The sequence below is a fragment of the Poecilia reticulata genome, chromosome 22 (genome assembly GCF_904066995.2).
Source record: "Poecilia reticulata chromosome 22, P_reticulata-male-v2, whole genome shotgun sequence".
Lineage (NCBI taxonomy): Eukaryota > Metazoa > Chordata > Actinopteri > Cyprinodontiformes > Poeciliidae > Poecilia > Poecilia reticulata.
This window is the reverse complement of record NC_088851.1, coordinates 26,885,384-26,902,913: the sequence shown is the minus strand read 5'-3', so window position 1 is coordinate 26,902,913 and position 17,530 is coordinate 26,885,384. Positions and strand designations below refer to the sequence as shown.

The following is a 17,530-nucleotide window of genomic DNA, read 5'->3' as shown; positions in this document are numbered from 1 at the left end:
TAAACACCGGACGATGTGTGAGGTTCTGACGCCACTTCCTGTGTTTCTCTGTTTATTAGAAGGTGATTTGCTTTCAGCGGATCATTTGCTGTAACGATGCTCCAGTATAACCTGATCCAGAGCCTCAGACTGGTTCGGTTTCCAGTCAGTGAAGCTTCTCGCCGCCGTCTCACCTGTAAACCAGCGAGTCATCCTGGCTGCCGTTGTACTGGATCTGGAACATCCTGATGCCGGGAATGTTCCTCTGGAAGTTGAACTTGATGAGCGCGGTGGACGACCTGGCCTCGGCCGTCACCACCCGCTTGTCCACGCCGCCCTTCACGTCGCCCGTCACGTTGCTGCCGTTGGCGCCGCCTCGGGTCGACGTGGAAATGTCTGACGAACCCGGATCGGGTTCCTGGATGTTGTTGGTGTTGTTGGAGATGTGAGGCAGTTTGATTATGACCAGCTCCACGGTTTGGTGGGCTTCGCCGGCCGGGTTGGACGAGATGCAGGTGAAGGAGCCCGTGTCTTTCACAGTGCTGATGAGGATGTCCAGAGTCCCGTTGCTGTAAACCAAGGTTCTGGAGGAGTTGGACACCAGTTTGCCTTCAGGAGAGATCCAGTGAATGGCTGGTTCTGGATCGCCTCTTGCCTTACACCTTTAGTGATACAGAACCAGATCAAATGGGCTCATTAGAGAGGAAGCAGAATGAGGCTGAGGTAGATCAGACATGAGCAATAAAAGTAAAACGTGTCGGATTAATCGCATTCCCTCTGGGACTTGATGGGACTGAACATCAAGAAGACGTTTTCTCCAACTTCTTGATGGAGAAAACAGGAAAAGTCTTTAAATAAAACTCTATAAATCATTTCTAGTTGCATGAAGATAATTTAGTAAATATTTCCCTTCAATTAGAACATGAACATTGCAAATAGACCAGTTTTAAAGAAACCAAATCTGGACTCAGTACAGGCTACAATCCAGGTTTTGGATAAAGCTTCTGTCGTGCTGTTCAGCAGCTCTTCTCGGCTCCAGAGCTCGTACCTGAGAGCGACTCTCTGTCCTTCCAGGACTCTCATCTCATGGGAGAATCTGGTGATGAGCGGCGGCTCACAGAGGAACTCCTCCTCAGAGATGGACCAGAAGTATCGGCCAGCCAGGTGCTCAGGTGTGGCGCAGGTCTCCAGGTCGTCCTCCCTCTTCAGCCTCCGCAGCCAGAGTAACTCACAGTTACAGTGGAGGGGATTTCCTCCAAACGACAGCGCGAAGGACGAGGGAGTCATCTCCCCTGATGTGGCTAGGACCTGGAGGATCAACAGCCATAAACATTTAAATGTCAGAAAACAAAACCAAAGAAACATTTAGAAGAAACTGGAGACAAGCACCATTCCTCTGACAATGTTTAGCCTCTTCTGCTCCTGAACAGTTTAAACAAAGATCCTGTTTTAGAAATGAACTCAAAGTTCTGCTGTCACTCTGGTTTCTGGCTGCTGGTGAGTTTTGGGTTCGACCTGTTTGCTTTGTACCTGCGCCCGCTGAAACAGGGGGTCTGGTGGCAGCTTCTGGAGTTTGTTGGAGGTGACGTCCAGCCGGTTGAGTTTCTGCAGAAGGGAAAAGGTTCCCTCTGGAATGTAATCCAGCATGTTGTGGTCTAAGCTCAGCGTGTGGAGGCTTGTCATTCTCTGCATAAGGAAGAGAAAGATACATATTTTTTAATTTCCTTTGCTTTCACTAGAGATGTTTCATTGACAAGGTTATTGATGAAGGAAGGTGGAGAAATAAAACCACATTTTTATATGTTATCCCCAATTTTCATAGTAAAAGTGCCATCTTTTTTAAAATAGGAGTGTTTGATTCATCCATAATTGACTTTAATCGTTTAGCCTGAATGTGCAGCGCGACCTGAATGGCCTCCCATGGAATAGAGTCCAGGTTGTTGTAGCTGAGGTCCAGCTCCTCCAGCGCCAGCAGGTCGTTGAACGCTCCCTGATGGATCAGCACCAGCTGGTTGTTGTTGAGGATCAGGTGGTGAAGCTTTGACATCCCGCTGAACGTGTCGTTGCCGATCCTCGTCAGACGGTTACTGCAGCACAGAAACAACAAAGATGGAATAATCCAAGCATTTCCACCGCCGGCGCGTTCTCCACTGCTCCCTGTTGACGTCTTACCTGTTGAGGTGTAGCGCTCGGAGATTTTCTAGATCTGAGAAGGCATGAGGTGTGATGTATGAGATGGTGTTTCTGGATAATGTCAGGTCCACCAGCCGCGTCATGTTTGCAAAGTCTTTCCTTTTCACGCTGTTGACACAAACCAGAGAGTAATTAAACATCAGACAACCCAGCAGAGCTGCTTTACCAAACTTTACCGTCTGTCTGCTGAATGCTTAACTCCTACAGTAAGGATCAAATGCACAGAAAACGTAAATGAGTAAATGGTGGAAACCTCTTTCATACAAAAGGTTTCACACGTGTCATCCTTCACAGCTGCAGGCATGAAGAGTTTTCTGTCATTCTGTGCCATCTTGAGCTGCTCCAGTGACTGTGAACCGACCATGACTTCCTCCAGGGCCTGGAAGAGCCTCTTCTACCCAAACGGGTTCATTTGCATCCTGTGGCAGCCGAGTTTGTTCCCACAATCAAGCGATCTCTGCCTTCTACTCCAATATTGATTTATATTCACCAGAAGATTCTGGCGCTGTCGACTCGTGATGCTGTAGATTAATGTCTCTGCACCCAGTTTTGTTTCTCCTCACTGCAAAGGACTCAATTTATCTTCCATTTGTCAGTGTTACAGGGATCATTGCTGCTACTGCTGTTCACTGAATATATGATCAGAGGACAGCAAAGTCTCTCTGGCCTGACTGGCAGTGGGCAAAGTGAATGAGCCACTTTCATATATGGGAGCAATGATGGACTGCTTTGGATCCATGTGTCAGAATGGTCCAGTCAAAGTCCAGACATAAAATCCGAGCCTTCAAACCTGATGTCCACAGATGGCCTTCAGCCAGTCAGTCTGAGATTTAGCAACATTGCGAAGAAACTGGAAGACATGTCAGCAGAAGAGGAGGAACAGCAGCCTGGTTTGGTGTGAAAGAGTTTCCACTTTGGACTCTGGATAAAAATGGTTTTTTTATGAACAAAGACCATAAACAGTGGAACTCCGTATTCAACATCGTCAGAAGTAAAACACTGTAGCAGTAAAACATGAAGGTTTGTGTCTTGGAGAACATCCACCAGGAGAAGTTCTTGTTTTTCTGTCTCGTAGCTACTGTGTGAAGCCTCTATGTGGCACCGTGTGAAGCCTCTATGTGGCACCGTGTGAAACCTCTATGTGGCACCGTGTGAAGCCTCCACGTGGCACCGTGTGAAACCTCTATGTGGCACTGTGTGAAGCCTCTATGTGGCACCGTGTGAAGCCTCCACATGACACCGTGTGAAGCCTCTATGTGGCACCGTGTGAAGCCTCTATGTGGCACTGTGTGAAGCCTCCACATGGCACCGTGTGAAGCCTCCACGTGGAACCGTGTGAAGCCTCCACGTGGAACCGTGTGAAGCCTCCGCGTGGCACCGTGTGAAGCCTCCACGTGGCACCGTGTGAAGCCTCTACGTGGCACCGTGTGAAGCCTCCATGTGGCACAGTGTGAAGCCTCTATGTGGCACCGTGTGAAGCCTCTTTGTGGCATCATGTGAAGCCTCTATGTGGCATCATGTGAAGCCTCTATGTGGCACCGTGTGAAGCCTCCACGTGGCACCGTGTGAAGCCTCCACGTGGCACCGTGTGAAGCCTCTATGTGGCATCATGTGAAGCCTCTATGTGGCATCATGTGAAGCCTCTATGTGGCACCGTGTGAAGCCTCCACGTGGCACCGTGTGAAGCCTCTTTGTGGCACCGTGTGAAGCCTCCACGTGGCACCGTGTGAAGCCTCTTTGTGGCATCATGTGAAGCCTCTATGTGGCACCGTGTGAAGCCTCTTTGTGGCATCATGTGAAGCCTCCACGTGGCAGCGTGTGAAGCCTCCACGTGGCACAGTGTGAAGCCTCCATGTGGCACAGTGTGAAGCCTCCGTGTGGCACCATGTGAAGCCTCTATGTGGCACCATGTGAAGCCTCTATGTGGCACTGTGTGAAGCCTCTATGTGGCACCGTGTGAAGCCTCTATGTGGCACCGTGTGAAGCCTCCACGTGGCACAGTGTGAAGCCTCCACGTGGCACCGTGTGAAGCCTCCACGTGGCACCGTGTGAAGCCTCCACGTGGCACCGTGTGAAGCCTCCAGGTGGCACCGTGTGAAGCCTCTATGTGGCACCGTGTGAAGCCTCTATGTGGCACCGTGTGAAGCCTCCATGTGGCACAGTGTGAAGCCTCCGTGTGGCACCATGTGAAGCCTCTATGTGGCACCGTGTGAAGCCTCTATGTGGCACCATGTGAAGCCTCCACGTGGCACAGTGTGAAGCCTCCACATGACACCGTGTGAAGCCTCCACGTGGCACAGTGTGAAGCCTCCACATGGCACCGTGTGAAGCCTCCACGTGGAACCGTGTGAAGCCTCCGCGTGGCACCGTGTGAAGCCTCCACGTGGCACCGTGTGAAGCCTCCACGTGGCACCGTGTGAAGCCTCTATGTGGCACCGTGTGAAGCCTCTATGTGGCACCGTGTGAAGCCTCCACATGGCACCGTGTGAAGCCTCCACGTGGAACCGTGTGAAGCCTCCGCGTGGCACCGTGTGAAGCCTCCACGTGGCACCGTGTGAAGCCTCCACGTGGCACCGTGTGAAGCCTCTATGTGGCACCGTGTGAAGCCTCTGTGGCACCGTGTGAAGCCTCCATGTGGCACAGTGTGAAGCCTCCGTGTGGCACCATGTGAAGCCTCTATGTGGCACCGTGTGAAGCCTCTATGTGGCACCGTGTGAAGCCTCTATGTGGCACCGTGTGAAGCCTCTTTGTGGCATCATGTGAAGCCTCTATGTGGCATCATGTGAAGCCTCTATGTGGCACCGTGTGAAGCCTCCACGTGGCACCGTGTGAAGCCTCTTTGTGGCACCGTGTGAAGCCTCTATGTGGCATCATGTGAAGCCTCTATGTGGCACCATGTGAAGCCTCTATGTGGCACCGTGTGAAGCCTCCACGTGGCACCGTGTGAAGCCTCTTTGTGGCATCATGTGAAGCCTCTATGTGGCACCGTGTGAAGCCTCCACGTGGCAGCGTGTGAAGCCTCCACGTGGCACAGTGTGAAGCCTCCATGTGGCACCATGTGAAGCCTCTATGTGGCACTGTGTGAAGCCTCTATGTGGCACAGTGTGAAGCCTCCATGTGGCACTGTGTGAAGCCTCCATGTGGCACAGTGTGAAGCCTCCATGTGGCACCATGTGAAGCCTCTATGTGGCACTGTGTGAAGCCTCTATGTGGCACAGTGTGAAGCCTCTATGTGGCACCATGTGAAGCCTCTATGTGGCACCATGTGAAGCCTCTATGTGGCACTGTGTGAAGCCTCTATGTGGCACCGTGTGAAGCCTCTATGTGGCACCGTGTGAAGCCTCCACGTGGCACAGTGTGAAGCCTCCACGTGGCACCATGTGAAGCCTCCACGTGGCACAGTGTGAAGCCTCCGTGTGGCACCATGTGAAGCCTCTATGTGGCACCATGTGAAGCCTCTATGTGGCACCGTGTGAAGCCTCTATGTGGCACCGTGTGAAGCCTCTATGTGGCACCGTGTGAAGCCTCCACGTGGCACCGTGTGAAGCCTCCACGTGGCACCGTGTGAAGCCTCTTTGTGGCATCATGTGAAGCCTCTATGTGGCACTGTGTGAAGCCTCTATGTGGCACCGTGTGAAGCCTCTATGTGGCACCGTGTGAAGCCTCCACGTGGCACAGTGTGAAGCCTCCACGTGGCACCGTGTGAAGCCTCCACGTGGCACCGTGTGAAGCCTCCACGTGGCACCGTGTGAAGCCTCCACGTGGCACCGTGTGAAGCCTCTATGTGGCACTGTGTGAAGCCTCTATGTGGCACTGTGTGAAGCCTCCAGGTGGCACCGTGTGAAGCCTCCAGGTGGCACCGTGTGAAGCCTCCACGTGGCACCGTGTGAAGCCTCCAGGTGGCACCGTGTGAAGCCTCTATGTGGCACCGTGTGAAGCCTCTATGTGGCACCGTGTGAAGCCTCTATGTGGCACCGTGTGAAGCCTCTATGTGGCACCGTGTGAAGCCTCTATGTGGCACCGTGTGAAGCCTCCATGTGGCACCGTGTGAAGCCTCCACGTGGCACCGTGTGAAGCCTCTATGTGGCACCGTGTGAAGCCTCTATGTGGCACCGTGTGAAGCCTCTATGTGGCACCGTGTGAAGCCTCTATGTGGCACCGTGTGAAGCCTCTATGTGGCACCGTGTGAAGCCTCCACCTGGCTTCACACGGTGCTACATAGAGGCTTCACACGGTGCCACATGGAGGCCACGGCTGCCAAATGAAGTAACGGGGCCGTGCGGCGCCGCACTGACCTCGCGGCCTGATCTTGCTGTCTCTCATGAGTCGTCACCTTGTTACGAAGTTGTCGGCCAGCCGCAGCTCCACCGTGTGCCGGTCGATGTTTGGCGGCACAAACAGCAGACCTTTCTTGGCGCAGAGCGTCGCCAGGTTTGGTGACAGGATCTGGCAGACGCAACGCTTCGGACAGATCTGTGCCCGCACCGCCATGGAAACCGCCAGGATCACGCAGAGCAACAGCCTCTCCATGGTTAGCATCCTCACCTGGTCGGACACCTGGACAGGTGGACAGAACAGAAGACTTCAGAAGTCAGTTTGATTTTTGGTTAATTGATAGAATTTCACCAAAGTGAGCATCTTGCAGCCGTTAACCATCTCTGACATTGGATTCAGGAAAGTTTCTGCCACTCTCAACCACACCAAGATCTGGGCTTTGACTAGGCCCAGGAATCGTGAACCAGTCCTTTATGGATTTCCTGGAATGTTTTGGTGGGTTTTTAGCGTCTGGTGAAATACTTCCAGACCTGGGCAGGTTGCTTCTCCTGGGATCCTGCTTTAGACTCCTCAGCTGCTGCAGGTTTCTTTCTGGAGAAATCAGAGGTTTTCTGATCTCACTCAGCCAGAAGAAGTGCATGATGGGAGCAGCATGGAGGGAACAAGCTGCTGCTTCAAGGACACATTTCCACATAAAGAACATCTCTGAGCATTTCTAAAAACTAGTGAGTTGATTTAGATCAGAGCATAAAGTTAATACCATTGAAATGCTTGTAGCTAATTACTGGACAGGGTTGGTTTATAAATAAAAACATTGAAGAACATGAGAAAATATAGACGGAATAAATCCAAGATCCCACAGATGCAGTGAAGAACATCGATAAACAAAATGAGAACAGACCTCATGAGAGCAGAACGCCGTCTGGTTGAACTTCAGTCGAACCTCGTTTAGAAACGAGGCAGAATAATTAATATAGGGAGAAGCAAAGAGGCAAATTCAAAACACACAGTGGTGTCCTGGTAGTGGTTTCTTTTAGCATTGAGTGTCAGAACCCAGAGGAGTTAATAAACTCTAAATAACTGAAGATTAATGTCGTGAATTAGGATTAAATATAAAACTTCCAGAAAATAGAGATTAAAAATGTGAGCCTGTAATAAAATGATCAGCGTTAATTAGGCCTGACTTCAGATGGAGAATCATTTCCTCCTAATCTCTCAGTTCATTCAACGGCGTGATGATCCAACCATGAAACAGGATTTAAAGAGAAAATAAACCAATCAGAGCCGATCATTTTATGCCTGCACCTGTTGTTGTTCCATTAAATATTGAATCAAGATGGAGGCAAATAAAAAGCTGAACTGTTTAACTGAAGCTCTCATCACTGAGCTCCGTCTTATTAAACCTGAATTTGTGATTCTTCTTTTGTCTGAAAGATTTATCATATCTCATTATTAAATTAATACATCTTGCTCCACCATCTTTCTGTGCTTTTCATTTCTTTTTGTAATTACTGAACAAAAAGCGGCTGCCATGTTGGAGGTCGCACCGCTCCCGTTTCTTTCCTCCCTCTGTGTGAGAGCGGAGGCAGAATGAGCCATGGGACGGACGGACAGCGTGTGACCCCTGCCGCCCCCCAGCAGATATCGGCTCATTAATTACTGAGAAATGACTCTGATGAGCGTCAGTGAGAGAGGGAGACAGACATGGGAAGGAAATGAGGGAGAGTTATCAGAGAGCCAGAGAAAGGAGAGATCAGAGAGAGGCTAATTAAAATGAGTGCTGAGGTGTGAAAGGGAAACAGGGGTGGGAGGGGCGGGGTCGGGCTTGCTACTTCCTGTTTCACGTAAACCGTGAGCGGATCCAGAACACAGGATGCTGGTAAAGTTAGCAGAACCGAGCTCAGGTCACTCTGAGTGACAAATGTGACGGTGAATTAACCAAAGGGATTATGGGTAAGGAAGACAAATGAAGCTCTGCTGGTAGAGGCGCGAAAAACGTGATTCTGTTTCACACGAGAGGAGCCGGTTTATACGTTTCTTTGAAAGCTGTCCACTGAATTCCCCAGAAGTCCCAACCCTACACACACACACACACACACACACACACACACACACACACACACACACACACACACACACACACACACACACACACACACACACACACACACACACACACACACACAAATGAAAGTGGATGAGAACAGAGTCTCGCAGTCAAAACATCCAGACGTCCAAATCAAAGCATTTTAAATTTACATCTTTCCATGTTGAGCTTAACAATGTTTGGTTAATTTAAATCAAAATATGGATATTAAAGAAATGAGACGTAATTCTACCATCACCTAAAGAAGAGCAAACGTTTAGTGAACCGGCTGCTGTTTCTGCTGCTTGTTGGGTTTTTACTCAGGTTCCTGGGAAAAAGTCTTAATATTCTATTTTACTCTGTCTTTTGTATATTTGTTGTATTTTTTATGTAAATAACTGTGATGTTAGCTTGAAGCTTCTCTTGTGCCAACAAAAGTACACTTTAAATCTTTTCACGCTATAAGTATTTTTTATGTTTCCTGTTTGCCTCAATGTGAAAACATAAGCCAGACTGTAACTCTGTTAAATATAACAGTAATCTAACAACTGATGCACATGAACACATTCAATGAAACGTTGCAGTTTCAGCTAGAAGCAGACTGAAGGAGGTCATTCTCCCACCATGCTGATCTTCTCTAGCAGCTCATCTTCCATCTTGACTCCTGCTGGACGGAACCAGTTTGGACTGAATCCATTCCCAGCCACATGATTTACAGCAGAGCCTGAGCTGCAGGAACCTGAGCCGACTATGAAGGTCGGCCTGATCGGGGCGGAGCGCAGATGCCCGTAAAGCCTTCCTCCACTCTGAGGCGGCATGTTTGGTCCAAACACATTAGACATGCAGCATATGGAGACACATGTACTCCACTCCGGTATCGATTTCAGAGCAGGTTATGAATGCGCTCATCAGGATTACGAGTGTGACTGCAAAGGGAGGAGAAGCAGAAACCGGAGGAGGCCGGGGGGGTAAGTGCCTGATTCATGGTTCTGGTCCACAGCATCACATCACAGCACCGGTCCAAACACTACAGAGTGCATCCATCAGCGGCTATCAGATTATATAATGTTCAACTAACAGTTTCTCTGCCGTAACGTTACTATCAGAGTGTTTACATGAGAGACGCTGAAGGTTCTTGACTGAAGTGGTTTCTCTGCTTGTTTTAAAAGCCATCCAGGACTTCTGAGGTGCAGATGGAGAGCAGTGCAGACTTCATTCAAAATGGAGCCATTTCATCTGATTTATGCTGTTTATGAAACCTGGAAACTTACAGATGAGTTTTAGAACGAATACATTCAAAACATGGCAACAAAAAACAAAACGCTACTGATGTTTCTCAGAATATCCTCCTGGTTTATAAACCTGCTTACAGCTGCAGTCAGTCCTCCGTCTTCCTTCTGAAATAATAGTTTCAAAACACACAGATCTATCTATAGATCCATAGATATCTACTGGACACGCTTTTCCAGACGACCCAGGTCAGTTTGACCTCATATCACAACTATTACATCACTTCCTGCTTTGTGTTTTACCTGTAAGGATCCATTTCATAACATTTCATCATTTTATTTTACTTTTTTCTACAGGAGGCTTTTAGGAAAAGCTGCTTTTAATCTGAACTCATTGTAATTCACTGAACATGTAACAGACTCTCTGCTGTATTATTTTATGGTTTCATGGCCATTTTAATCCAACATGGTGGATCTCACCACATCACCAACAGGACAGAGTTCACTTCATTTAACCCAAACAGAAACAGAACTTTTCAATGAGCCCGTTTCCAAACAAACACATGCTGAACCTGTAGGGGGCGCAGCCTGACCCTGACCCCGACCCGGTGACCCCACACACCCTCCTGCAGATAAATCCAGACAGGAGGCAGCATGGCTGATCCTCACTCAGACCCTCGGTGGGTCAAAGGTCGCACGCTCCAAATGGTCCACAGTGGCAGAGGTCAAGATGCTAAAAGCCCACATGAGGCTCTGATGTCCAGCACTGCACTGAGTGTAGATGAGTAAAAATTACATTCAGTGAAAACATAAAGAAACAAAGTTGGACATGTTCAGATAAAAAACATGTTTAGGAAACAGAAATAAAGGTTTGACTTTTAGTCTGTAATCAATCACACCAAGCAGCAAAAAAATAAACATTTTCTATTCAGGAACTCGTTTGGTGGCTAAATTATGGAACAAATACTTTTAAAAAGATATTTATATTATTAATCTGTTAATCTGAGCAAAGCTTCAGGAGCTTCGATAGAAAGCTGGGCTGCAGAGGCTAACGTTAGCGTTAGCTGAAACTTAATGTGATTATTGGTCAAACTGATGCAGAAAACAATGAAAACAAAGGACAGAATAAAGCCGCAGATAAAACGACAGAAAATGTTGTGGTTGTTGTAATGAGCCCTCCTGGGTTTCACTGAGCTTTTAATTAAGCTCCACCAAGAGGCAACAATCATTTATTTAAACAACCTAACTGGGTCAGGCTCCTCCACTCCAACAGTCTGGATGACGTGCAACACCAGTGGGAAGTTAAAGCATGAAAAACGACAATAAAGAGAATAAATGAAAGTTTTTAGTCCCACGATGAAGAATTTCTCTTTTCTTCTCCTTTCAACATTTTATCTGCCACCATGTTTCACTGGGCAAATCGACGGAATATTGTTTTACTTTTAACTCTAAATTTGTTCAGAAACTGCAGGACTTTTTACTTTACAATATAAATCTGACAGCATGAAAAACAAAGAGTTCTGCTTAACTTTTTATATACAATCTGTGAGAAACGTAATGAGACAAACAAAGAGATGGAATAATGTTTTACATTATTACTGGAAATGAATCAAATTCTGATTTATAATCTGAAGTTAAATCCTCGTTTCAAAGTCATCAAGAGGAGAAAAAGAGCAACATGACAGTTTGGTACTAAAAGTTATTTCCAGGTTTCTGATGTCATTTTGTATTTTAGATTTTTCAGCTGTCAGACATAAAGACTGAAATCATCAAATAAACATGTTTATTATATGTGAATAAATGGAAAAACGTCTTTGTGAAGAACTGAAAGTGAAACAGAGCTGAACTCGTTTCATAAGTAAAACTAGATCAGCAGTCTGTCACACACACACACACACACACACACACACACACACACACACACACACACACACACACACACACACACACACACACACACACACACACTCGTTCATCGATCTGCTCTCTCACTCAGCTTTCCTCTGCTCTCCTGCATTGTTGTTATGCTTTTCCAATTCATAATTAATTATCTCTCTGGTATGTCGGCAGCGTTCTGCCTCTTGATGTGGATGGATGAAGAAAGAGCAGAACGGAGGGAGCAAAGGCAGAAACGCGTTTCCATCACGCTGGAAGCCGGAGGAGGCAGGAAATGCTCTCATGCTTCTAAACACAAAGACGCCGTTTTGGTTTGTTTATGTGCAGATCAGGGAAATGGGACTGGCCTGCAGAGTGAAGCATTGTGGGAGGGCATGGCGAACACATTATGACATCAGCTTGTAATGACACATTGTTCATCTGCTTGTGTGGGAAACGTGGAGGATCCTCGTCGCATCTCGCTCTGCTAATGAGAGACAGCAGGGAGACAGCGAGTCAGGAGATCTGGAGCTGAAATAACTCCAGAGTCACATTATTCTCTGAATAATAAATAAAATCTGCTCCCTGGAAGGGACAGCTGAAAAATGTTTTCTGCAGCTCTGCTGGGAGATCACTTCCTGTTTGTTCCTATCCCAGCAGCCACTGCAGCTCCTGCTTTATTTCTCTGTAACTGAACTCAGACTGAACTCTCATAAACAAGTCAATTAATTATGGAACTGAAAAGATATGAACTTGATGAGTTTATTCAAAGGTCATTAAAATGAAAAACGGTCTGGTTATTGCTGTGCAAACACTTTGGTGGGTATTATAAGCTGGTCTGACTGTAATGTTGTTCATCAATCATTATGAAATACTGACAGGTGAGGAGAGTGAATGTGAGCTGAACCGAGCAGTCAGTCCTCTAGAGCTGGACCGTCCAGACGTTACAGGAGGAGTTTGGCTGCTGATCTAACAAAGTTTCCTTCTTATGTGATCATTTTACAGCCAGTTTAATGTATAAATGCAAATGTTTCTGTAGGTTCATGGCAGATTTGTCTCCAGTGGTCATGCAGCGGTCAGCCATCATTGGGTTGGCATCAGCTGCAGGTTGTAAAGTGAAAACATTGCAGCAATCTGGGTTGTTCACCCTGTCATGACTTTACCATGTTGTTAATTCATTTATTAATGTCACAGTTTGTAAATATTTAGACTCAAACTAAATGCAGATTCTCATGGATTATTAATCTGTTCTCTGATCCTGTGGGTGAACCAACCTCACATCAGAGGCTCAGATCGATCTTCTTCTCTGGTTCATGAATCTGACCAGGAAGCTGATCCTGATGACAAACTGCAGATTATCTCACACATTCTGATGCCTGTTCAGAAACCCGTCCAACCTTTCTTGAGGTTTGGTCTGAGTTTCTATATCTTTGTAAGATTTTCAAATAGATGCTGCTGTTTTTGGCAGACAGGGAGCCTGAGACATTCCCACCTGAATGCTTGTTGAAAAGCAGAAGATTAAATGCATCTGAGCTCTGAATTATCCTGAACTCTGTGCTCCTGTAACATGTTCTCACTTTGATTTAACTGTCTGTGTAGCTCAGGATGCTCACAACCAGCTGGGAGGAAACAGGTGGGGATAAATTGAGCTAATACTGAATATCAGCAACAGAAATGAGACTAACCCTCCATGGGAATGACTCCTATCTTTGGTGACATCGATGTTTCCTAATGCGGACGTTCAGTCACCCTGAGTCCAGCTGCAGGATGTAACAGATCATGTCTGCAGGCCTGAAGGCCGACTGACTCCTGATGTTTATCTCTGGAGGAAAACAAACGTTGTCTTGACATCATCTTCATCTGAGGTTTTCAATAAGACATGAGACACAGAGACAGATGGACACTGAGACACAGGCAGGACTGAGGCGTGCAGAGAATCTGACAGTGTGTGTGTGTGTGTGTGTGTGTGTGTGTGTGTGTGTGTGTGTGTGTGTGTGTGTGTGTGTGTGAGAGAGGCAGAAAAAGGGTTGAATAATTTACATGCATCCAAACATGAGCACACTCTTTCATTATTTACACAGCAGCACATTCACCCAACATTCACATAAAAATGGCAGAAAGAAGCTTTTCAAGTTCAGAAGAGGAACATTGAGTCTGATGATGGACCGGAGGAAGGAGGAAAGGTGAATCACAGCCAGCGCACATTAAACATGCAGGAACCTTTCTCCAGTGTTTACTTTCCTTCTTCTGTCTTATCGTGTCTCAGCATTAAAAATAGAACCAAGCTTCCTCAAAGTGAACCGCCGTGGTCCAGCCGAGTGCTGGACTCCATCAGCGTTTGTCCCCTAAGCCGACAGAAACCCTGTTAAAGTCTTTTAAACGTCAGCACTGCGCCGCTGTGCCCTTGAGCACAAACTGTGGCGCGTCGGCTCCAGTGGAGCAGCAGAACGCGGCTGAGGCAAACAGCTCCCAGGTGTTTCTGAGCGCCGAGCCGGAGGAACCGGTTCTGCTGGGCAAACAGCTGAACTGCAGTCAGGAGACGGACGTTTCTAAGGATGTTTGGGACGGAAACACAGCCAGCAGCCGACTGTGAGGTCGACTTATTACTGCAGAAAAACTGAAAATGTTTGAACTCTGAACTGAGGTGAGGATCTGCTGGCTCTGGCTGCTTTACTCTGCAAATGATCGTAAACTAGAAAACATTTAAAGGACAGAAATATGTGCAACATTTGCTGTTGGTATTATGATGCTTATGGACATAAAGATGTCTATTAGAATATAAAATCACCTTTAAGCAGATGTTAAACATTAAAAATAAGCAGATGTTAAATTTCTGCATTCAAAATATATTTTATTTCTAATATTAAATGTTGTATTTTCATGAACTGCAGGCAGAAAATGATCATTAACAGAAAAAGGCTTTAAAACATCGATCTGTGTGAAATGAATCCATATGACGGAGTGACTGAAATAAATGATCATTTCACTCATTTATCTCATTATCAATATATTTATTGATAACTGTCCTGTTATGTGTGTGAGCCGCTTTGCAGGCCCAACAGTTTCAGACCAAACAAACAAAAGAGTTAAATCCATCAAATCTGAGCAAAATGATTCAAACTCTCCTGAAAACCTCAGAGCGTTTCTTTGGCACAACAGAAGGAGAATTTTAACATTTTACTGAAGTTGACTGAGTTGTGAATGTAGCAAAGAGACGTTTGGTTTAGATTTTAAACATCATTTGGTTAGAAAAGTGATCGGCTCGTTCCCTGGACATTTCTGTTAAAAATCAACTCTTCCTGGATAAAACAGGAATGAGGCTGAAATGTTTGATCCTCATCATGTCAGGCGGATAAGAAGTGATGACAGCATGTCGTCACCAGACTTATCAATATCTGCTGGCTAATCTCCAGAGAATCTGGGTTAAACACAGATCAGCTGCCACACACACACACACACACACACACACACACACACACACACACACACACACACACACCCCCCCACACACACACACACACACAGATGTAAATAGACGTATGAGGATCAGAGCAGCTCGTTTTGGTTTTGGCTCCAAACTTATTTCATGTTTGAGGTGATTAATAATCCACAGAGTCTGGAGGTCCAGATGATCTGAACTCTTCATGTTTCAGAATAATCCACAGAGTCTGGAGGTCCAGATGATCTGAACTCTTCATGTTTCAGAATAATCCACAGAGCCTGGAGGTCCGGATGATCTGAACTCTTCATGTTTCAGAATAATCCACAGAGCCTGGAGGTCCAGATGATCTGAACTCTTCATGTTTCAGGCTTTGAACAAGAAACTCCAGATAACTGAAGACCCGACTAACATAAAATAAAAAAAAAGTAGATGTTTGCTGAGCTCAGCTCAGTTCAGCCTGTTTACATGTTTGTCTCATGTTACGCTGAATTATTAATGGCTGTAAATGAATTTATCAGCTCAACAAAACAGAAGAATATGAACGTTGACTCATAACCTGCTGTGTGTCTGGAAGTGAAACATTTAAACGCTTTTCCTGCTGGAAGGAGCTGAACTGTTACAGATGTTAAAGTTTAAATTTAAAGGAATCATTGAAACAAAATTAAATAAAACTTCCAGTTTTAACAAGAACCTCAAGAACAAAAACACTCAGTTTGATCAGCACTGAATAAATATGATGAGAAAGTTCAATTAGAACAGCAGAGAAACTGTGAACTGTCCCTTTAAGAGCCAGAGCTGTCCATGGTTCTGAAGGTCCAGTCCAGAGCTGTCCATGGTGCTGAAGGACCAGTCTAGATCTGAAGGTCCAGTCAGTCCAGAGCTGTCCATGGTTCTGAAGGTCCAGTCTAGAGCTGTCCATGGTTCTGAAGGTCCAGTCTAGAGCTGTCCATGGTTCTGAAGGTCCAGTCAGTCCAGAGCTGTCCATGGTTCTGAAGGTCCAGTCTAGAGCTGTCCATGGTTCTGAAGGTCCAGTCAGTCCAGAGCTGTCCGTGGTTCTGAAGGTCCAGCTCTGAGCTGAGGATGACCAACTGTGACCATCTACCGGACACCCAGATGTTGTGTCCTGCTGTTTAACCTTATAGTTATTTATAATTCTGAAAACTTTTCTCGGTTCTGTGATGAAAACAGAAGCAGGTGAATAAAGATCAACACAGAAATGATGATCAAAGTTTAAAACCTTCATGGAGCCAAAAGGTTCTGATGAAAACAGGAAGTCAGAGCTTCACTTCACCGCCTCTGTTCAACCCAGAGCAGGAATTAAAAAGCTTCTTCTCATAAATACTGTTTCTGCTGGACTTCAGTACACACAGAATGTGATTCTTCTCAGGTTTCACATCTGGATCCAGCTGCCATTAATGCTTAAGCTTCTCGTTTCCTGTGTTTTCTCTCTCTAAGCTGCTGCTGCATGTTGGATTCATTCACCTGAATCCAGTCATGAAAAACAAAAAGTGTTTTTCATTTTCAACACCAAGTAAAACTAGGAGCATTTCACAAAGAAAAACACAAACCAGATATAAATCACTTCCATGTCTGTTAGTGAATGAACACGTTTAAATATGAGTGTGACAGAACCACAGCTTTTATTTTGATCCTAATCTCTGCTACATCCAGCAGCTGGACTCGGCTGCTGTCATTTATTTGTAGCTGTTTAGGAAAGTTCTGGAAAAACGACAAAATGATTCCAGCCTGCAGAAGCTGATCTGACACTGACTTGACCTCCTTCCTCTTCCTGACCACAACCGCCTGAAGGCAGCAACCGCCGCCTGGAGGGAACTGATTCACCTGAATCTCCCAAACAAAAGGAATCACTTCAGCAGACACAGATCCTGAACAGCTGCAGGGCTCAGCGGGTTGCAGAGAGCAGAGAAGTTCATCTTCAGGATGAAGATCAGAGTTTCTGTCAGAGTCAAGCTGAGGTTCAAACCCAGAAACCTGAAAGTCCTGAACCAGAGAAACGTCACTGTAGCTCAAACGTCAGAACCGTTTCTTTAATAAACAAAGCCATCAGAAAGGGCACAACTCACGTTTTAAAGGACTTTGCTGCTGAAGTTTTTCTGTTTTTAAAGTGAGAAGAAACGACAGAGAGATTAGAGCTAACTCTGAAACCCATTAAAAATCACTGCCTGGTTCCTGCAGCAGCCAAACATGCCTCAAGTTTCATGGAGCAGAAACTTCTAATGAATTAAGACTGAACTGTAGATTTAATCAGAACTGAATGAAATTCATGAAAACATTTATTTCTTTTCCACCTTGTGATGATCTAATGACCAGAGTTCATCTGTGAGTTGGACTTAAATCTACAGGCTGCTGACACTGTGTAAACTAAAAGGTTCTATTTGGACACACACACACACACACACACACACACACACACACACACACACACACACA

The 17,530-nt window shown here is 46.2% G+C and overlaps 1 protein-coding gene across 1 annotated transcript in view; it reads right to left on the bottom strand.

Moving 5' to 3' along the window:
- lrfn5a (leucine rich repeat and fibronectin type III domain containing 5a) overlaps positions 1-17,530 on the bottom strand; it is an 82,892-nt gene that overhangs the window by 13,106 nt on the left and 52,256 nt on the right. The window contains exons 3-8 of the mRNA XM_081603214.1: positions 6,506-6,729; positions 2,152-2,280; positions 1,886-2,066; positions 1,510-1,665; positions 1,028-1,287; positions 174-641 (exon numbers count right to left, since the gene is read on the bottom strand). Coding sequence (XP_081459340.1) covers positions 174-641; positions 1,028-1,287; positions 1,510-1,665; positions 1,886-2,066; positions 2,152-2,280; positions 6,506-6,711 — 1,400 coding nt within the window. The 5' untranslated portion in view covers positions 6,712-6,729. The remainder of the gene's footprint in view (positions 1-173; positions 642-1,027; positions 1,288-1,509; positions 1,666-1,885; positions 2,067-2,151; positions 2,281-6,505; positions 6,730-17,530) is intronic.